The sequence below is a fragment of the Coturnix japonica genome, chromosome 19, assembly GCF_054131305.1.
Source record: "Coturnix japonica strain WE chromosome 19, WE-NBRP24, whole genome shotgun sequence".
Lineage (NCBI taxonomy): Eukaryota > Metazoa > Chordata > Aves > Galliformes > Phasianidae > Coturnix > Coturnix japonica.
This window is the reverse complement of record NC_140681.1, coordinates 7,743,694-7,766,145: the sequence shown is the minus strand read 5'-3', so window position 1 is coordinate 7,766,145 and position 22,452 is coordinate 7,743,694. Positions and strand designations below refer to the sequence as shown.

General features: G+C 46.1%; 1 protein-coding gene across 1 annotated transcript in view; it reads left to right on the top strand.

Annotated features, from left to right (window-relative positions):
• Positions 1-763: 763 nt before the first annotated feature.
• The window catches only part of KCNB1 (potassium voltage-gated channel subfamily B member 1), a 106,088-nt gene continuing 84,399 nt past the window's right edge, over positions 764-22,452 (top strand). Inside the window, exons 1-2 of the mRNA XM_015881671.3 lie at positions 764-1,386; positions 2,547-3,213. Coding sequence (XP_015737157.2) covers positions 2,647-3,213 — 567 coding nt within the window. The 5' untranslated portion in view covers positions 764-1,386; positions 2,547-2,646. The remainder of the gene's footprint in view (positions 1,387-2,546; positions 3,214-22,452) is intronic.

The window sequence follows — 22,452 nt, the reverse complement described above, 5'->3', positions numbered from 1 at the left end:
GGTCATCCATAAAACAGATATGGACATTCAAATACTGAAAATAGTAGCGTAACAGTGATATTGTATACACTAGGCAATGGGAGGCAGGTGGGAGTGAATGGGGAAGCATAGGAAGTAGAGAGAAGCAGCACTGAGAGTCTTTTTCTTAGGTTAATCACATATACACCAGGTTCCTGGTTTGAAAACTTCAGAGTAGTTGTTGTCACTACAGAATCTAAGAGGCATGACCAATGGAGAGAAAGGACTAATAAGCAGAGCTGTGTACCTCTGCTACACCTGCATAAGCAGGTGAGCTGCATTAAGTGGTGCTAATGTACCCATTAAGTAATGCTAATGAAAGTTCAGGCTCCTCCTGAGACCCATTTTCCCCTATTGGAGGGGGAAAGAAAATAGAGTGCTGAAAGGATACTTTGAATTCTGTATTTTCTGGTTAGCAGATGCTCTATTAGAGATCCCTAATCAGAAATCTGTTACTATTACTCCCATCTCTATCCGCAAATACACATAACAATTCTAAGTGCAGGCTTTCCCTTTGATGAGAGGTTGCTGGTGCGAGGGTGATGCCCCAACTCGCTCCTTGCATGAAGATGCGCAGCTTCACAGAGCTCAGCTGCTCCTAGCTCAGCAAGCAGGGCCTAGAAAGCCATAACAGCCCTGCTGGGCTTATCAGCACTCTCTGCTTGTCGTTTTTTTTGTTTTTTTTTTTTTCCTGGCACCAATCCCTGCTCCTGCTTTCACGGATGATACCACCGGGAGCTGGAGGATGGTGGGAATAGTCCTACTGCTATGGAAGGATGCTGCAACTCTCCTCTCGGTGCTAGGTCTGGTCCAGGCGCTTCACCCGCTGTTAATCAGCCCCGGGTCGGCGGGGCCGGGTCAGGAAAGCGTTAACCTTCCTTGCAATGCTGCATCCCAGCTCACGGTGGAGCTGCCTTCCTCTCTTCCACCCCCAACTTCCAATTCACTCCAAACAACTCCGGGACAGAATTGCAGGGAAAAGCTGGAGGTTCAGACTAGACTTGTTGATCTCCGTTTCGAGGCAGCAGAAGGAAGTACCGAAGCTTTCCTTTGTGTCTTCACCAAGAGAAGGGTGGGGGAAGGGGGCAGATGCGGCTTCGGAGTTGACGGCAGGCAGGAGCGAGGAGCCGCAGCTGAGGGAAGGCCTTGGAAAGCTTCCTGCCGAGGGATCCGATTTACCTCGCTTCCCTTCCCCCCGCCCCCCGGACTCCGTGGCCAGACGGGAGCGCGGCCGCCATCCCTCCGCCTCGAGGCTGCCCGCGGGGGGATGCGAGCGGGGCCATCCCGGCTGCCCGCCCCGACGCACGATGTAGCCGCCCTCGGTCCCGCACAGCCCCGCGCCGCCTCGCTGGGAGCCCGCAGGAGGAGGTAGGTTCGGGCCGGGAGAGCGGAGCCTTTTCCCGCGTGGAACTGCGGCCGGGAGAAGCCCCGGAGAAGGGCTGAAGGCAGCGTCGAGGTTTTGCTATTGGAGTGGGGGCACTCAGATAGATAGGGAGAGGGGCCAAGCCCCGGCGCCGTGCCGGATGAGCAGAGAGAAAGCCGTTCCTTTCTGCGCCGGGATTTCTCTTTATGCCATCTTGTGTAAGCAACAGTGCTTGGGGCTGTAATAAGGCACTGGCTTTGCAAGGAAGGTTCGGGGGTGGTTCTTATTCCCATTTTCGTTGATTTTCCTGTTATGCAGAGGGCTGCGTGGGGTATGGGGAGGCGTCCCTGGGTAGCCCGGAGAGGCAGAGTGCGTCGTTGGAGTGACTGGAAATACTCCCTCTTTCTCTTTCACAGAGCTTTCCTCGGGGAAATTTGCAAGGCTGGAGTTATAAAAGCCTCTGCTCCCACCTGCCGCCTCCTCGGCCAGGCAGAGCGGGGGGCACTGTCGGCTCTGAGGAGGGAAGTTGCCTGGGTGGGTCGTGAGGGCACCCGGGGTACTGTGCCTGCTGTCCGGCAGGGCCCCGCTGAGCGAGGGAACAGCAGGTCCGAGCACTCGGGGACTGTCGGTGCGCCCCTGTCCGGTCACTCCGGGATGGGAAACAACGTATCAGCGCAGCCGTGGCTAGCGGCCGGGCGCCTCTTGGGGAGCAGCGCAGAGCGGTGCTCGGGGAAGCTCTGCACCCTCCCTTTAAGTCAGCAGCTCCCAGCCCTTTGCCAGAAGAGGCTCTTGAGCCGTGCCCAGCCTCCTTAGCTCCCCAGACGAGGCGTACAGACAACCCTCCCGGGCAAAGCCTGGGATCCACCGGGAGAGAGGGCAGCACCCACCCGGCCGCCGCCCGGGGGAGCTCGGCGGTAGCCGCCGCTCCGCCACGTGGGAGCGGGCGGCCTTCAGCACCGCGGGCGCGGACAGCGCCTGCCCGAGGCCGCCCGCCCGAGCGGGGCGCGGAGCGCGGTTCAGCACCGCGAGGGCGGACAGCGCCGCCGCCTCCCCTTGAGCAGATTAGCGGGGCCGGGCTGCCCCGGGCGGGGATAAGGCCGGCGGGCAGGCGGCCTGTGGGAGCGGAGGTCAGCGGGCAGGGACCCATGGTTGGCTTCTCTTGCAGCTCTGGGGCATGGAGGGGAAGGAGAGGTGAGGAGAGCCGGCCCCCCGCGCGCCCTGCCCCACACCGCACCTTGGAGCATCCAGCTTGAGGGGGACCAGCGATGCCTCTGGGGATGAATAAACATGGATCTCGCTCTACTACCTCTTTGCCTCCGGACCCCACGGAGATCGTCAGAAGCAAGGCCTGCTCCCGCAGGGTCAAGCTCAATGTGGGGGGGCTGGCCCACGAGGTTCTCTGGCGGACCTTGGACAGGTTGCCACGGACCAGGCTGGGTAAGCTCAGAGACTGCAACACACATGACTCCCTCATGGAGATCTGTGATGACTACAACCTGGAGGAGAATGAGTACTTCTTTGACAGGCATCCCGGGGCATTCACCTCAATCTTGAACTTCTACCGTACTGGCAAGCTGCACATGATGGAGGAGATGTGCGCCTTGTCCTTCAGCCAAGAGCTGGACTACTGGGGGGTGGATGAGATCTACTTGGAGTCCTGCTGCCAGGCCCGCTACCATCAAAAGAAGGAGCAGATGAATGAGGAGCTGAAAAGAGAAGCTGAGACATTGAGGGAAAGGGAAGGGGAGGAATTTGATAACACTTGCTGCGCTGACAAAAGGAAAAAGCTCTGGGACCTCCTGGAGAAGCCCAACTCCTCCGTAGCGGCCAAGGTAAGACTTCCAAATTTCTTCTTAAGTCTTGTATATGCTGGCTCATGACTGTGGCGATTCTTACCTGAGGTGTTAACTTACTACCCTTCCTTTATTGTCTTGGCAATTGTGGCCTAATAGATGCTATGAGTAAAGGGGAGAAAGACCTCCCAAGTGTGAATGAGGCTAAATGCGTATATTTTTGGTGGTTTGGAAGAGATTCAGTTTGCTCTGCCTTGATGGCAGCCTAGCCTGGCTGGTCTGATAACAGCTTCAGTGACCCCTGGGTCAGCATATGCTGGTTGCTGTGGCTTGAGGTTAGTGGACTTGTTGTTTGATGGCCTGTCTTGATGCATTGTGTAACAGTGATTTTGGGGACCTAAAACATCTGTATCCTACTGCTCAGCCAAACTATTTCTGTAAAGTGGAAATCTACTTGAACTCCTAGAACCAGGTCTTATCAGGAAATGTGTTCCCTTCTAGTTTTGTTTTTTTTTAAAATATATTTATTATTATGATTATTATTATTTTAAGATACATCTTATAGGTATTTGTATCACATATTTCTAAGCTGCAGGTCTGCTAAATCTAGCATTTAAATTTCATCACTTACTAGATTCTAGACTATTTTAAGTCTCTCTATACAGTGCTGCTGCAGCTCTGTCAATAGTTGAAGCGCTGCTTACTCTGAAGTTGGTGCCAGTGCAACAGATCTATTTGAAAGCATTTGGATGATAAGATCCTTGTTAGGAAAAACCAGTGTTGGAGTTGGCTCTGATAATTTAGCTGTCTCATGTTAGTCACATTCTTTAGTGAGGAAAATCTCTGTGAACACAGTGATTCAGTAACCATGGGGATAAAAGGGGGAGAGGTTGAAAACTGTGGGATGGATAACTGGAAAGCATGAGTGACTGAGCAGTAGGGACTGAAACTTGTATTGTCTATGTACTGACATCCAAGTAGAAAAAGGCCCCAGCCACCCATGTAATGTAGCTCCATGTTGAACATACATTTCCAAGTGCAAACCCTAACTCTATGTCCTCGGAAGTCTGGATTTGGAGGGCTACTTATGGAAACAGACTTTTTCTTTCCCTGTCTTTTCTCTCACTGCAGTGCTGCACACCATGAATGAAGAACATGTGTGAAGTTTTGGGGAGGGTTCTTATTAAGTCTGGAGCTAAATGGTTTATTCTGGCAGGGGAAGGGAGAGCCATGGTCTGCTGCTGAACTGATTATCACTTTTTTAATGACAAACGGAGCCTCTGAATGTCTTTTTCTCTCCAATGGCACAGATGACACTGTGCTGAATACATTAATCATTTATAAGGCTTCTTTGGCACAGTCCTGGAATCCTGAAACACAGGCCCCGGGCTTTGCTGTATGTGGCACTGACTCAAAATCCATTAGAGACTGTTGATGTTCATGATTTATTGTATATGAGCAGGGGGTCGTTCTTGCCAAATAAGTGTCTTTTGTGATTTATAAATGAAATACACTCTAGCTTCATTTTCTGAGAAAATTCATGGACAAAGTGCATTCAGCATTGCAGGCTCTGGATTAATTGAAAGTGAATCTGTAATGCATTATTTTCCTTCCCATTTAAAGCTACCATTCTGTGACTTAGTTACTGTAATGAAAATGGTTGCTCTATGTTCTCAGACCTCAAATACTTCAGCAGTTCTCAAACACAGCTTTCTACCCATTTCAAGTGTAGCAAGGAAAATAAGCGTGATGAACAATTAGCTAACCAGGCAGGGACAGAAGAGATGGTAAACCTATTCTTTGCCTGTTTTTCTCCCTGCTGGTGGAAAGCTTTCCTCCCCTGACAGAGTACGCCCTTTGCTTTGATCACCTTCATGAGAATTCATTCCACATATTGAATAGGCTGAACACAATCTTCATCTTCTGATGGAAGAGAGCAAAGAGAGACTTGGCAGCCTGACCCACTATCTGACCTAACCAGCTGTGCCCAGGCTGCATTTTCTAAATCTGAGCCTCTGCCTGGTAGCTGAGAGAATCTGGCCAGAAGCTGTCTGTTCAGTGGAGAACTATTGCTGAGGCTATGGGTCTCCAGCAGCTTCTATCTCCTAAAGTCAGATTTGATTTGCTTTGCCAGGCCTGGGAGCTAAAGCCCTTTCTGTAGGAAAGGAACAAAGTAAATTCTTCTGAGGTTTAATGACTGTCACTGAATAACCTAGCACAGATTTTCCCCCAGATTATTTTCTTTTTGCTTATTCTTTTTCTTCAGACTTGTGCCACTCAGTGCAAAAGGTTTTTGTTGGCTGTTTTTTTTTGTTTCCTATTTAAATGTAACACATACAGGCTCCCTTCATGTTCTCCATAAAGAATCTAGAAAATGACTACAAATGCTTATTTTTTGTCTAAACCAAATACAGGGTCCTAGGAAGCCATGAAATGTAGTCCAACCCCTAGGCTGATTTTCTTGCTGGCTGTTAATGTTCTTTGTATTTTAACATTTTCTGCCTAGTATCTGACCAGAATCCTCCATAACAGTGTACTGCAGAACTTCTCATGGTTGTGCTGGGACTATTTAAATACTGGGAGTGTAGGACTTCTTTGCTTGTTTGTTTTTAAAAAGGAATCATACATGATGTACCTTAGAGTGGAAAATGACGTTAACATAAGGAAAGAAGAATCCCCCATCCCTTAATGTGTTATATATACACATTGCTCCATTATCTAGCAGGGGTTTACCCATATCTTTTGACTAATCAATCTGACTTTTAAACTAACCACCTCCTGGCAAGTGATGACTTAGATCCAATGCTACATCCCATATATAACCAAAGAGAATGCTTTGATAGGTTTTATCATGCCCGTTCCTTGAGCGCCTTGAGATGAAGAACCAGACAGCTGTTGAAGCCCTAGGATTACCACCTTGTGACCCACCTTGCACCCATACAACAGACACATGCGCCATCCCACCCTGCAGTCAGCTTGACTTTGAGGCACTGCAGGGCTCACTTTACCCAGTGGGGAAATTCATGCACAAAACTCAGGATTAGGGAGAGACTCCATGTCAAAGGGAAAAACAAACATATTTAAAGGTATTTCATTTAATTTACATTTGTTTAGTACATTTTTTTTTTCGTTTCTCTCTTTCTAACCTTGCAAGATACTTTAAAGGATAAGTTTCTCCTGCTTCCCATATATCCCTGAGAAATATTCACTGAAATCTTTGTGAGTGCTTCCTCCTCCTCCTGTGATCGTTGTCTTTGCATATTCCTTCTTTATTTACTTATTTATTACTATGTTTTCCAATCTGCTTCAACGTTTTTGTTTGTTTGCTTGTTTTTCCCCTCAATAGCATTCCTTCCGTGCCATGGTTTACTCACAAAACACATTTTTAACAATGAAGGACTTCCTGGTGCTCACTTCTGTCTAGATTTCTTCCAGATGAAGATGAGGTACAGATATTTTCTGAGATAGTTATTACATTTTGTTAGATAGATTTTTTTTTTTTTCTTTCATATCTTTCACGGGAAAGAAAAACAGCTCTTCAGAAGCCGAACAACTGCTGCTTTTTCTCAGGACTTAGTGTCTGTGTTAAGGCAGCAGTGACTAGCAGTCCTCCAGCACTCCGGTTTGGGAGTTAATCTTTATTGTGCTTTTTCTCACTAAGGCTAAACCCAGGCTGCTGGTTTCTGCCAGACACAACTTAGATTTCCGGAGTAGAAGTCCCTTGTCATAGCTGCTGTTTGCAGTAATTGCACTAGTTAGGGCCTGTGGGTCTGTCTGCCTGATGGGGCACTCTTGCCCCCAGGACAGCCAGCACAGCTGTAAATCCAGCCAGACTTAAAGGCATTCTGAAAAATCTCAAACTTCAGTTGTTCCATGCTTTCCTGAATGAGCAGAAAAACAAACCAGACCAACTCAACGCCTTAATTAGATTATATAGTATTGGAAATCCTCTGAACTCTTGGATCTTTCCAGCAGCTCTGCACGAGCATTATCCTTTTTGCTTCTGAGGAGGAAAGGAAGTCCTTCCTTCTTTTAGCCCTTTGAAATTATTTTCTTGATCAATATTTGAGCAATTAGTTTTGCAGAGAGGGGGGCAGGGGGAAAAGCCTGCTTGTCTTGTAGACTCCCATGCAATCTATTTTTCTCTTGCTGTCCTGAAGGCTGAGAAAAACATGATGACATCACCCACTTTGCAAAAAGCTGCTCTGCATATCTGCATGTCAAGTAGGATATGCTCTTCCTCTCTGCTCATGGGGAGCTGCACCTCTTCATTATCTCCACTTCTTCCTTGTTCTTGTCCTGTTGGGAACTCAGCTGCAGCAGTCCCACAGCTATGACAGGCTATTTCTCATCTTTCACCTTGTTCTTACTATGTCTTTGCCAGTGCAATAATATCACATTTATCCTTGAAAACATGCAACTCCAATTCAGTAATCTTATTATGCATGCCTCTACATTTGTTGAACAGCTTTTCTCGAGCTGCCCACTGCTCTCTGCTGCTAATCTCTGGATGCATTGCTTAGGGATTGAAAAGGCTGTTCTGTAAGCTCCTTCCTTATTATTGTTGATAGTAGGGACAAAATAAGAATGATAAAACCTCTTGGAGATGTATTCGCTACATCTAGAGCATTCTTCCCCCACATGGGCTTTCTATTCCTGGCCCTCCCTTATGGCATACAGTTTTCATTCATCTCTAGAAGCCTGCCTGAATTAAGCATTCAGCAGAGGAAACCCCTCTCCCTAGTTGTAGGGGTTGCACCTTAGCAATGCCTCCTGCTTCTAGGGCTCCCACCACAGGGCAGGTGTTAACTTTGGCAGTTAAACCTGGATTGTCTGTATTTTGCTTGCAGATCTAAGCTTCATTTTTCTGGTACAGCTACTGCCTTGGCTGTTCTGCTGTATATAGGAGAATATTCCCCTTCATCCAAAGTAAACTTCTGCTTTTGGAGATCTTCAAAAGCAAAACCTCAATCCAAAGCCTTCCCCATGGGCTCAGGGATTTGCCTCTTTGGTCTATAGCTTATCCCTGGGTTTCTAGCACAATCACTGTCCTGTCAATGTACAAACAATTGCTTCTCTATATCAGTTTCATTTTATCCTGCAGCTCCTTTCTGGGCACTTGTCCTTTTAATGAGCTTCTTATGTCTTTTGCCTGGGGAGCCCTAATTCCTACGGTCATCTCCCTGCAGTGTCTCACCAATGACCTTTCCACAAGGTATTGCTGTGCCACCAGGTCCCAGAACTCCACTACAGCCTCTCAGCCCTCAATTCAGGGGAAAATGTAATTCTTGCCAGCTCGGTAATTGTGTCCTTTCGTTCTTGTTGGCTTTATAGTCTCCCACATCCCTAATGTGACACCTCATGCTATTTTCTGGCATACATCTGCCAACAACAAGCTTATTGTAAGCTCTCCAGGTGGGGCCCTCACCTATCAAAGGTGATTCTTTGACCAGACTTATTACTGGAGCACCCTGGATGCAGGCAGACAGCTGCCTGGCACTTGCTGCCTTACTGTTTTGGGTTCAGTAGCTTACAATACAGACCTGTAGGTTTGCAGTCTCTGTAGTGTTTTAAAAAAGGCTAGTTAAAATTGTTCTGCCTAGTAGTCCTTTTAATGCACTTACCATGAAGTATAGTGTGCATAAATAGATATGTAGGCACATCTTTGGGTTTTTAACTTATCCCTGACTATCTGCTAGGGCAGAGCCTGGACCACACCGTGGTTCTTTGAGCCTGGGTATCCACATCTGTATGAGAACGCCTGCTTCAGGAGGGGAGCGACAAGCTGCTGTGCTCAGAATGAATTCCTCAGAGGATGTGTGCTGTAAAGCACAGTCGTTGCTATTTTTAAAGCACCAGCTCTCATTTGTACCTTTCAAAAAATCTGTCTGAGATTCATTCGCCTTGCTGCTCAGCGTTCTCCCATCCTCTCAGTTGCTCAGCCTGTGTGCAGATATGATTGAAGGTGCCAACATCAGTCAAAATTGTAGGAAATCTTGCAAGAATGGCAAATCCTTGATTTGTTCATCCGTAACTGTGGAGTCTTAGGAATAAGGATTCTGAAAGAAAAGTGCTGGGCCTGAGCTGCAGGAAATGCAGTGTTGGGTGCTGCTTAGAGACGCTGCAGGAAATGCAGTGTTGGGTGCTGCTTAGAGACTGAGTGCAGTTCTAGCTGCTACACTGCAAGCCAAGCACTGGAGCTGGCTGTGCAGAGGTGCTCTACAGCTGTGTGAAAAGTTATTTCATTCTATAATTCTATTTTCTTCATTTAACAGTTTTATGGAATGGGATAAGCGTCCTTACCACCAGCTTGAGGGAGGGAAAGTGGGGCGTGCTTTTAGCTCTTTGTTCCTCTTGATCCTTCAGACCACACTTTCCTTCTGATTTCTCTCAATGTGAAGCCCCCACAGAGAGAACCAACCCAATGGTACTTTTACAACAGCAGTGTTGCTATTTTTCACTACCAATGGCAAAATATTTATGTCAAAGAAAGTTCACAGCTGATCGCTTAGTTCTTATAATAAACACAGTCAATATGATTTACTCCATGGAGATATCTGGCAGCAACAGAAAAGACACAGTGTGGCAGTGAATATGAAGCAAGACACTAATATTAGTTTTGGCTGAAGAATCTACGCATTGTCACCTTTCTTGCACTAAGGCAGAAGGAGATTGGAGATGATGTTACCATGAGCTACCCCATTTGTTTTTTGAGTCTGGAGATCTGACTCCAGCAAGGTCTTGTTTGAATGGGAGGCATGGAGCCCTGACCCTGCCTCATGGAGCAAAACTGCTTCAAGGGCTAGGCATGTGAATCACTGCCCTGTAGCACTGTGTCACACACCTATGGGCTGGCAAGAGCTCAGAGATCCCTGTCCCACACCCTATTACTTAGCACTTTCCTACCTGAGCTGCTTTAGCTTTGGCTCCCTTTATCCTTAGGATCACCTTGCCCTGGGGACTGAACCCAATATCCGTACTCTCACCTCCTGTTGCTCAGTTACTTGATACAGCAGAAGCAAATCTTGCAGTAAGCTTCCTCTTAAGTGTGACTGCTTTCTGACTTCTGTCTGCTGCCTGAGGTCTCTACTGTCCCCTGTGCAGCCTGGTGCAAGCCAAGCATGTTTACCAGCAGGAGTTGGTGAGGTCTTGTTCTAATTTTTAATAAAATTCTACTCATTCTATAGTAAGGCTGTAAGACTTTCAAGCAGCTCTACACAAGCACTGTGCCTTTGTATTCACTCTGTGTAATGCCTTCCAAAGTGCTAGCATTCAAGTATTCCAGGCACACTTCAGTCTATGTCCTGCGATGCTAGATGCTACTCTATGGGGTAAAACTGCCATTGAATGTAATGGGAGCAAAGGAGTATTATAATGTCTGTGCTCATCAAGCAAAGCTCTCAAAGAAAAGATGGATTACTTAAGGCCAGGACAAACCTGTGATATATGTATTATCCCCATCTTAAAGTGAAGAGCAGACAAGTGCCCAAGGTCAGAGGGAAGGTGGGGGCAGAACTGAAGGGGGATCCTGGCTTCCCAGCACCCTAAGGCACCATGTGCTCCCATAGCAGAGGGGAATGTCCAGCTGGTCTGCTGTCTCCTAAAGGAGTCCGCTCCACATAGAAAGGTCCTGGAAAGCTTTGATATGTTTAAGGGTTGAGTGGTTACACAAAGAACTGAGTTTTTTCCATAAGATCCAAAAGCACAAAGTCTGTACAAGGATGTTTTCTGATGCCGTTCTGATTGTGGGAAAGGGATTCTTTTAAACTGAACTGTGCAGTAAGAGAGTGCAAATATTAAACTGTGTATATAATTGTATTGTGAAATGTTAGTCAAATCCAGTTCAGTATATATATTTATACATACGTACATATATGTTTGAAATTGCCCTTCCATGTGGTAGTTCCTTTGTACCCTGGACAATGAAAGTGCTAGTTTTCAGTAACCTCTAAGACCAACAAGCAGCTTCTCTTTGACAAACACAGTAAATATAACAAGTCAAACATCTCTCTGTAGCAGTTATATCTCCTCAGACAAAGTAAGTGCTGCCTCTGTTAGCAAGGAAGATGTGCAGGACTGTAGGTGGTCAGAACTCGGGCTTTTCTTTGCTTTGGGAGCTCCTTCATCATCTCCTTGGCAGCAGCCAAGAAGGATTTGGTGCAGCTTATAAGGACTGAGGTCTTCAGGGCAATGACAGACAGTCTTATTCCCCCTAGAATCTCCCAGGTTGCCTCTAGTTCTCTCTTCCCAACCCCGGGCTCCAACATTTCTCCAGTCCCTGGTGGCTTAGTGGATGTTTATGAAGGAGAAATCCTTTGGTCTGCTGCTCTCTGGGAGCAGTTGCATCACTGTCCCCTCCCTGCCCTATGCCACCTCCGGGTTGACATTCAACCTCTGCATGGCCTTAAGGCCTCACAGCACTGTTATGAGCATTTCCCCTTTGCCCATTCACAAGTCTCTCCCTGGCACGACATTTATCTGTGTGTGGTTTTGCTGCTTGCTGAGGCTTGCAGCTATTCTGGTCCAACATGTCCCTGCTGTGACCGCTCTGTGACATGGCCCTGAGGCACTGGCACTGCAGTGATGGAGGGTGGCCTCAGCTCACCACCCCACATCCTGCCTGCTCTCAAACCCATGTGTAAACAAAGAGATCAGCAGCACAGAACGTGAACCCATGCACCTGTTTGTGCCTGGATCTCATGTTGACAAAACGCAACATCCATCAGACACCCCTGTAATAGAATCAGAAAACTGAAAACGTGAACAGAGAGGGATGTTTCAGCCTCACTGCTTAAAATCTTCATGGGGGGATGGGGAGTTTTCACTCCTCATTTGCTAATTTGTGGATTTTTTGGCATATCTGTCTTCTGTAGCATGAAAGTCTTTTTCGAAAGGAATAGGGGGAGAAAAAAGTGTTGTCTCTTCTCCTGTCAATGTGCCAGAAGTTTATTAATAATGCATAATAATTATACTTTGCATTTCTTAGCTCCTTTCATCTGAGGATCTTAGTGCTTCACAAACGTTAATTAGGTAATCCTCTCATCTGCCTGGTGCAGTTGCTCTTATTATCAATCGACACTTAAATATAACAATGCAGAAGAAACGGTAAATAAGCAAATCTCTCAGATAGAGGCAAGAGCGAAGCAGGCCTGGAAAGGTACAGCATCTGGAGCTGTGGGAACCTCTGCCTCTCACTGATCTGTCTGGCGTCATAAGGAATGGGTTTGTTTTCAGAAAGAATAGTTTTTGTTAGGCTAAAGTAGAGATTAAAAATAAATAAATGCCAGTGTTGTGGCACAGTGCTCCCTCCCTTTATAGATGTACCTCTCGCTTGCTGCCAGTGAGCAGAATTAAACTTGGTTAGTCAACCCGTGGTTATTCTTAGCCTCTAATCTTTGTCAGGTAAAAGTCTGATGGATCTCAGCAGGTTTCTCAGCATTTAGCTGAGGAAAGCTAAGGCTTTTAGGTGTGTTACCTGTTAGGAAGGCACATGTAACAGCAGCTTTGTTTTTCAGAGCTCTTGCTCTTTACTCTGGTGTGTTACGAGAGTATTTGTGTAGTAGGTGATGTGGAATCTGTTCCCAGGAATGCTGAAGACCCTCTGGTACCACTAGAGATCTCAGAGGGTTCAACTCCCAGGCTTGCCTTTTGGAGGAGATGCTAAATGTTATGACTGGCATGCACTTTTGGTTTAGTTTGGCAAAGCTGTGGGTTTGGTGTCTGATTCCAAGGATGTTAGTTCCTATTTATTGCTACTTTAACTCTTCAAGCTAATTTAAATAGAGGAGGTATAGAGTGTATGATTAATTTCCTGTGCTCATTTCCAAGCCCTGCCTTGACTAAAGCTGTACTTGTCAAATAGGAATGTTTTAGGAGCAAGACCTTCCCATTCCCCAAAGTGCCAGCAGACCCAGCACTGTCTGTATGCTGACACCAAATGCCTGTGTGGGGTTTAGGAGAACACAACAGAGCTCTTTGTCCTGATAAGTAGATACCTCCACTAGACAAAAGCTGTGCTGCATTCTAGATTGCGTTGGTTATCAGAGCTTGTTCTGCTGACACGTTTGTGTTCTGTCTGTGTTTGCATACAGTGTTATTCTATAGGAGTAACTTTAGACTTCCAGCAACCCCAGGGGATAGTCTCATTCAATACCAGCAGCCTTGGCCAAAGCCAATTTCAACATATAAATTCTGCCTGCTAAAATGAGACATCCATCATGCTAGCAAAATGCACCAGGTCTCACTAAAGTGATGCCTGGCCTCTTGTTTGTCTCTGCTGAATAATGGGGCAGGTGTAATTCCATTATTTTTGAATGTCCATTAAGCTAACAAACAAATTTGCTCAGGTTTCTGATTATGAATGACCATGAATGAAACCCTCTTGACTTAGTAGTTATTTTTAAAGATGCTCTTAAGAGCTTCTTGTAAAGCGGCTGTGAAATACTTCTTAGTTTGTGCTAGCTTTTGAGAAACTTGCTTTGTGGCCCAGATAACTTGGGCATGGAGAATACCACTTCCAGGAGTTATAGAGGTAATTTACTGAATTTATAAACTCTTTGTAGGAAGTTCTATCTTTTGTTCTGTGTTTATATGCCACTAAGTGCAATACTGTCCTGACTCACAGCTTATGTATGCTACCCCAAAACAAGCCATAAATATGTTTTACAGAGAAAACAAAAACTGTTCTTGAAGGGTATGGGCTTTGCTTTCCACAGCTGCTAACCACATAATCAGACTGGCCCTTTTCTTGACAGGTCAGTGCATATCAGTATGATCAAAGGTCGCCCCAAGCTCAGTAACCCATCCCAGGCAGTAGGCAGCAATGGAGGCTTAGGGAAAGAGTGGGGAACAGAACATGTTTCTCTTCCTTTGGCAGTGAAACATCTTCATTGGTATAGCCAATAGGATCTGTACTCTGAGCTTGGTCTGGGCATAAGCTGGGTTGCTGGGTAAAGAAGAGCTAAATGAGCACATCAGTCCCTGTTGACCCCATTGATTTTGCTTTGAGTGCCTGCAGTGTGCAGGTCAGGTACATGTCACTATGGAGGGCACAATGCAGGGCATCCTTCACCACTGATGGCACATTTAAATTGGGATCCCAGCCACTGGGCGGGTTCCAGGCTGGGCGGGTCAGTGGGGACTCAACCTGTTTGCTCATCAGAGGTCGTGATCTTTGTAACAGTGAGCAGTGCAGACAGAGAAAGTTGTTGCTTTGGCTGTCCCTGCTTGATTTACCTAAGCCTGTTGCATCAGAGGTTTTGTTGCTATAAACTAATCCTAAAGCAACTCAGAAGTGACCACCCACGAGCTCTGAGCTGGTTTTGGTAGGTGAATTTGTTGCTGATAATTTCCACACAGGAGTAATCTGTAGTCTTGTTTTGTGTAGACCCAGGCAAGCGTGTGCGTGCACAAAGCAAGATGAACAGTCAGTCTGTACGCACATTTGCTGTGATTTAGCATGCAAATCAGGTGGTTGGCATATGCAAATGTGCCTTGCAGTTTATGCAAGCAATTACTCAATGTGCATGTGGAAAAACAGGATAATTGTGTGCAAATTAGATGTATCATTGCACGAGGTGCAGTTGTGTGTCTAAATGGTCAGCAGATCAGATCCTTTCTATCAGTAATACATTAACTTATATCCTAAGGGAAATGAAGTACTGAGCCTCATCCTACTTTAATTCTCTTTTTCCTTTTCTATCAGGTCCTTAAACAGTTTTTCACCACTTAAACCTATGCTGTCATTTCATCCCTTGTTATTATCTGGAACATTTCCTTTCTTTAGCATTTTTTTCAGAAGAATGAACCATAGTTATGGTAAATGGGATCTCTCTCCCTACCCATAGAATGATCTTTTGTATCAAAAGGTCATTGCAAACCCCTCTTAAAAGCCTGTTTCATCTAATAAGCATCCTTCTCCCTTCATCTCCATGCTGCAGTCTTTCTAAGAGTGGTTCTGGTGAGTCGGATGAGCCACAGCTTAGCTCAGTGCTCTCCAGTTCAACCCTGTAGCATTGTCCCTCCCTGGTGTATGTGCTCTCACCCAGGTAGGTAGGATGAGCAAAAAGAGTCAAGATGAGAGGTGATGGTCTGTTGGGCAGGGACTGGCTGCTATTTGTACATCAGAGCGTTCCTGCACAAACTCACAAAGGGCATTTTTTCTCTTGTGCCTCTGACACACATCTGCAAAGGCAGAAAAGCTTCACTTTTCCCAAGCTGGGCTTGGTAGAACATAAATCCCTTGGGCATCACTTCTCCACTCTGTTCTTTCACATTGCAGCCCTAATTCAAGGGGCAAAACAAACACAATCTGCCTTTCTGCCGCACTGCTGATACAGCATCATTTGTGCTTGTGTTCTTCAGAAGGAATACAGATAAAGCTTAGTTTGGCCAGCTGTCGTCTTTTTGATTTAGTGTCTTAGGTGGTCAACAGCTAATGATTAATCTTAAATGTCACCTCTTTCCCCTTTGTACTGATGCATTAAACTGTTGGGATGTTTCAATACATTTTAAGTAAAATAATGATGTGCTGTGCTAGAGCACAGAGAGCAAATATGGCAGAGCTCCAGCCTTTGCACCTGTTCTGATGGGCTTTTTTTTTCCCCCCTTCTCTGAAGTGCTGTATAATTGTCTTCTTCATTAGCAGCCTGCTGAATTCTGGCATGTGAGGGATTAAAAACTCTAATGAATATGGATTATTTCAAACATTTTCTTTTGGGAATCAAGTAGAGAATGGAGATTTTTGGAGCTATATGTTGGTACATTAACAAGGAATGTGAGATGCCTTCCCTTGCATTTTTATCAGAGCAGAGAGCTGATCCTGCCTTGCTGCCTGGGGCTATGTGATGCTCACACCCAGCCAGACCCTCCACTGGATTTGCCTAAAGACAAAGTGAAGGAAAACTTCAGCACGTGCCAACTTTCAGCACGTGAGTTGTCCCTCTGAAGTCAACAAGGCTTAAGCATCTGCTTAGCATTAAGCTTACAGCAAAGAGGGAGCAAGTTATGGTGCAATTAAAGGCCCCATTTCACTGGGAGACCAGGAGCAAAGTTTCTATGGAAATACGGACATTTTCCTCCTTCCAATTAGAATTCTTCAGTGTTTAAGGTTAATGTGACATCTGCAGCATCTAAGAGGCCCGGAGAAATTGTTTCTGTGGAACAGCTGTTCAACAATCTGCATTTTAGTTTGATGTCAGTTTGGACATTTTCCTGCTTCTGCTTGCAGAAATTGGATCCTTTAGATGGAGGAGAAAGACAATAATCAGGACATTGAGTTGGCTGTGTTGTGTTCCTCCTGTTGGCAGCACCAAGCAAGGTTCTCCTGAAGCCTTCCTTATGAACAGGGAAACTGAGGCATGTACTGAGATACAAGCAGCTACCTTAACCCTCAGATTGGGTCTCTTGGAGGGACAGCTGGGTCCCATACCATGCAGGTAGTGCCCAAGCCCAACACTGCTGGTGTCCATGTCACCATCCTTTGCCCATCCCTCCTGCAGCCCCAGCACTGAAGGCACTGGTGACACACGGGTTCTTCCAGCCTGAGCAAGGCCCACAGAGAACATCGAGGTCTTTTTAACCAGATAATAAATCTCTGTCGTTAGCTGGCTGCACAGCGATACTGTTCCTCTCCAGGTGAAGAATCACATGGCCATAAAATTCTGTAATATAAACACAGCAGACGTAGTCAGAATCCTATTTGGACAGATTTATGACTTGACTATGGAGCAGCGACCTTGCCTGGGCTTTCTGCCACCAGTAATTAATATGCATCCCGGGCTCTGTTTTCCTTCTGGACAGTGTACTTTTGCACGCTCATGTTTAAGGCTGTAAGCATGAAAGTCTGCTGTCCTGGGAAGGCAGTCCTGGAAAGCTATTGCCCTGTAAATTGTATGGAAATGATAACGAACAGCTAAATTTGGGAGCACAGCATTTCTCTAGCACACTTAAAGCCTCCAGGTGTCTGGCAATGAATCTCTGTGCGGTGGTTTCCACAAGGGCAGTCAATGTTTGCCACAGGTTTTGCCTGAGCTGAGATTAAGAGGCTGCTGGAGAAACCACGTGTTGTCTGTTGACACTGGAAAGTGCTCTCCAGTTCCCTGCCCCATTGTGGGCATTTGTGTAGGCATTCAGGCATAGTACTTACATGCACAGGATCTCAGGCATTGTGTGCTCCCTCCCTCTGCTGTAGGTAAAGGTTATGGTATAAAAGATTTATCTAAGTAACGACCAGTGACTTAGTGCCATTTGAAACTATCTGTCATCAAAGGTGGCAAGGCACGGAGCACATTAAAATCTATCACTTGAAGGATTTGAATGTGAAACGAGTATGGTTGCTGAGCTGGGTTATTTGTTACATCATTAATGGGATTTCTCTGCGCTTTACTGTCTCTGTACCATTTAGAAAACACATTTTGGTAGCCCAGCAATCCTAGAAACATAGTTCTTAACAACAAAATCAATATAGTTTCATTAGACTTAGTGCTTGGTGTGCAATTATGCTATTTTCTCAACAGCAAGCAGCTGTATGAGCACGGGCATAGAAAACAGCTTAGCTGTGAGCTCGGTGAGGATTGCCTGGATGTGGACATTGTGTTGCCAGGTTTTGAGTTGAACACACACCAGATTTGCACCAACTCCTCACAGTGGGGTTTCTGTGGGTACTGTGCGTAAGCAAGTTTAGTCCTCAGTTGCGTGTTGGAAGTCATGGAGACTGTGGATGGTGAAGGCTACCTTGTGGTTTTGATTAGAGTTAGTCACTCATGGCTGAATAAAAGGATTCCGTCACAGGCACTCTGTGACCCTCCTGCACAACCTCCCAAAATAACCTGGTTGTGTAGCAGCTTCACAGCATATTTATGGCCCTAATTATTTCTTTTTAAAGAAATAGATGAGGTAACAGGACCTGGCTTTCTGATTAACATCTTCATCTGTATCAGTCAAATGACAATCAGTTGGAAAGGCTGATTGTGGTGGGATTGTCTGATATCTCCAAGAAGGATCTGGGGGGCTGTATGGGTATTCCTAAGTGTGGGTGTAGCAACAGGTTATTTTTTATGTGAGGCGAATAGCACACACTGCACTCAAAATGACCTAACTGGTCTAATTATAGAGCTGACAGCCAAATTATAACTGAAATTTCCCCCCACACACACACTGCTGAGGAAAGCGTATAAAAGTGCAGGTGAATCCATTTGCTCCCTTTTAATTTGATTTAATGACACCAGAAGACTTGTGTGGAGTAACGTTTGCATTTATGTGCATTTATGTGTCTTTGAATGGTGAGGCTTGAGGTCTTATGTACGAGATCCACCCTAAATGTAGACCAGCAGCCTTCTAAATCTCTTCCCACTGCCCCAATGTCCCTTTCCCATTATTTACGCCCAAGGAAGATCCAGGAAGAGGAGCATTCTTAAGATTTCATGTTCATATAGGTACAGATCATTCCTGGTTTCCTTACCATTGAAGAGATACTTGCAGTCATCAAGACGATAACAGCACCTGAGCTTTTCTGAGCAGAGCTAGTAATTGACTGCAAAATAAGAGGGGATGCAGAAGGATTACCACTAGATAAATCTATCACAGCAGTACTGAGATATAATCACCTGAGTTTGGAATACCCTGAAATAGCTCAACACCATAGCAATTTTGCATCATTTATACCATCAGCTCGGAAATATGACTTTTTAGAAAGGGATCAGATAAACCGAACTGTTTCAAGAAGGTCTGTCTCTATTATTCATATTCCTAAGCTTCCCATTCCAGCAGAAATACGCATTTTCCCCAGGGGCACTATTCATTTATACACCCAAAGCACAGCCACAAATGCAAACACCAATAAAACTCAAAGTGGTCTTAATTAACAGCTTCAGGAGCACAGCATCAGGCAGGTAGATATTATCACCACTTTAGAACAAAGTAAACTTAGAAACAGATGCAGCTGTTTACCAAAAGCTTCCTCAAAACCAGCAGTAAAAATGTTTGTTTTTCCAGCATATGCCATGCACTCACCTCTTTAGTGGGAGGGAGTAATCTAGAAGAAGTTAAAAGTACACAACGTAGATGAACAGGCTATAAAACAACGCTAAAAAAGCAGTAGCCCAAGGAAATCTTCCTGCTTTTTATGGCTGTGTCTTGCATGTAAGGCAGAAGAGGTCATAGGGAAGGATTGTGCGTTGGGTAGTGTTGCACAAAATATGAATCTCTGTCTTTGCGGCATGCAAAGCAAGTGAGAGAACACTCAGGCAGCTTCTGGAGGAAATCTGATGCTTTTCCCCCTCATTTTGCTGCTTTTATTTGCTGCCCTTTAGTTCAAGACCTAAAGGGATGGGTGTACCACAGATCCAGCTGCTCATTTTGAGAATCATAGAATCAGGAAGGTTGGAAAAGATCACTAAGACCACCAAATCCAACCCCAAACCACCCCACCACGCCTGCTAATCATGTCCATCAGTGCCACATCTCTGCAGCTCTTGGGCACCCCCAGGGACAGTGACCCCACCATATCCCTGGGCAGCTGTGCCACTGCATCACTGCTCGTTCTGAGAACAGACATCTCCCCTCAGCACATCCCCGGCTCCTAATGCAGCAAACCCAGGTGTCTTGTTCTCTGCAGCACCTGAGCTCCTCTACCCAGCCCTGTGATTTTGTCACAGGATGGGAGCACTGAAATTGGTCCTACAAGAGGAGCTTGGCCTTTGTGGGAAGCAGCAAGATGATTCAGGTTGTATTTTCCCTTCTGCAGTAATGCGCAGTGCAGAAGAGAGAGGTGGTAAGAGCAGGAAATGAGCAGGAGAGACATCTGAGCGCAGGACGAGGTTTTTCACTTCTGAAAGCCTGGGGCTGGCTGCCAGCACGGGGCAGGCAGATGGATCAGGAGGCACCAAGTACATGGGGACAGGCTGGGAGCTGGGAAGGGCTGTGGGCTGCCTGGGGCTGGTCTGGTTTGGATGTCATTAGGTCTGTCATTAGGTATGAAGCTGCAACACCAAAGTGACTTTAAATAAGTGTTATTCATGGTTTCAGACGCAGGGAAAATAGCGGCGGGGGGGGGACAGATCACATTGTCTATGTTTTGACGTGCCTATTATTTTAAACTCTTTGTACTGACCTTTCTGAAACTCCATAAAAACTCCTTTTCAGGAAAGCCAAGCCTTGCCCTGGGCTCAGGAGGGTCGGGCAGTTTGGGGGCAGTGCAGCCGCTGCTGCCACTGAGAGCCCAACACAAGATCCCAGCCCTCAAGTGTGTGCTCCTACATAATTCATTAGTGTGTTTTTTAAAAGACATTTGCTCTGTCTTATGTCAGCCACACGCTTCTGACTGTTGAACTGCTTATTCTTTCACTTAAGCCCTGCCCTTGTTCTGACAAAGGGTTTCTAGTAGTTTATTTTTGATTACTAACAGCCTGGTAGAAAGTTACGCATGCAGATGTTATTTTCCTGGTAACACAGAATTCAGCTGTGGCTTTTTTTTCCTTTCAGCCTGTCCATCAGGTGGATAAAACAGCTCTTTTTTTTCCCTCTGCTGTCAGATTTTTCAAAGGCTTCTTCAAAGCAGGTGCATAAATTATAGCAAAAGTGAAGTCAGAGAGAGGAAAACTCTTAAGTCTGAAACCTTCTGAGAGGGATTATGGGGACTGGAAAGTATGAGTCATGCCATGGCTCCTTCTTTTAGACACAGCTAATGCTCCGGAGCAGGGCAGAGTCCTCTGGAGGGGCAGCGCGTTCTCTGGGCTATGAAACACGTTTCTGTGTTTGTCTGCACAAATCTGATCAGGGTTTGAGAAAACACGAAAAAGAAACAAGTCGGTGAGGTGTGCTTATCCTCTGATCTTTCCCTAAAGTCCAGTTTCTTGGCTCGATTTCCAATATTTCAGCATTAATAGCTTAGCAGAATTTAACTCTGTTTTGGCAGACTTCTGCCTGCTTGCTACGTATGCCACTTGTACATGGAGCCTGAATGGGAGCTTTGCTCCCAGTGCTCCTGGCTCGGGTGTTTATGGGGCAGCTCCTCTGGACCTGGAGCTTCACCGTCTTGCCCTGCACAGTACTGTGTGCAAGTATTGAGCTGTACGGGTATTACAGGGGGCACTAAAGTAGCTGAGATGCTCGATCAGCTCTCGTAAATATCCTAGAGCACAGCAGCATTGATCCTGTAATTGTGAGTGGGGAAGCATAGGGATGCCTGGCAGACAGCACATATGTGTGCTGAACAATGTGCCTGCAGCCAGGAAATCAGAAACACTCCCAGGGGGCTTGACCTCGTTCTGCTCTGCTCCCCTGCCATCCTATTTTTTGGTCTTCTTGAGTGAGCAGACTGTGTTCCCATGGGGAGCTTGTGGGATCCTGGCATGATGAACCATGAGACTGCAACTGCTTTTCAATGGGGTGGGGGTTGCTCATCCAGCATTTGCTTTCCTGCTAATCATTAAGTTCTGGCTTCTCACTGGGGAGCATGTCTAGTGCCTTGTATGCCACGGCCAGAAGAGACCAACAGGCTCGGGATGAATGTTAGAAAACTGCTGATGTGAACGCTTTTTGATGCTTTAGGTAGGAACAAGCATAATTACAGACAGAAGGACGCTATCATGCAGCAACGTCCTTGCAGTGGAGTTTTGGTTTCAGGAGGACTGTACACAGATTTTCACAGCATCACAGTTATGAAATGCTTCATTCTTCAGTTTATTCTCCAAATATAACACATATCCAGAGGGATATAATTTTTCTGTTAAGTTTGTGACACCATCCTTGTTAGCTTCATTCCCGATGACTCACTTGTCACAAGGAGAACCTCAGCAGAGGAACAACCAGCAGCGGCTTCCCCCGGTGCTCCGCACTGCTGGCACAGGCATGGCCCCAGTGGGTGTCCCAGCAGGAGTTTCTGGGATGCTGTGGAGGTGATCCATCTTGGGTCACTTTTTAATACTTCGTTGTGTTAAAAATTCTCAGTGATCAATGGGATACCAGTGCTGTTTTGTACCTTCTCTGCCACCTGGCCTGCTCCAGGGCTGCTGATAGGAGTGCGTGGAGTGATTCCACTTAAAGGAAAAGTGCTGTCTGCCCGGCAGCTGCTTTGTCTGGACACAAACACAAGATCTAAGTGCCAGTTACCCAGAATTCAGGGAGTTTCAAGGTGTCCAAGCATGCAGTGTTGTGTGATGACAGCTCCCTTGTATTTCATGGATAACTCCTGCTCTCTCACATTGTTTTTTCCTCGGCTCTCCTCTCCATCCCCCATGCTGCCATCTTTATCCAAGTGTAGCTGACCCCAAGCCCCTG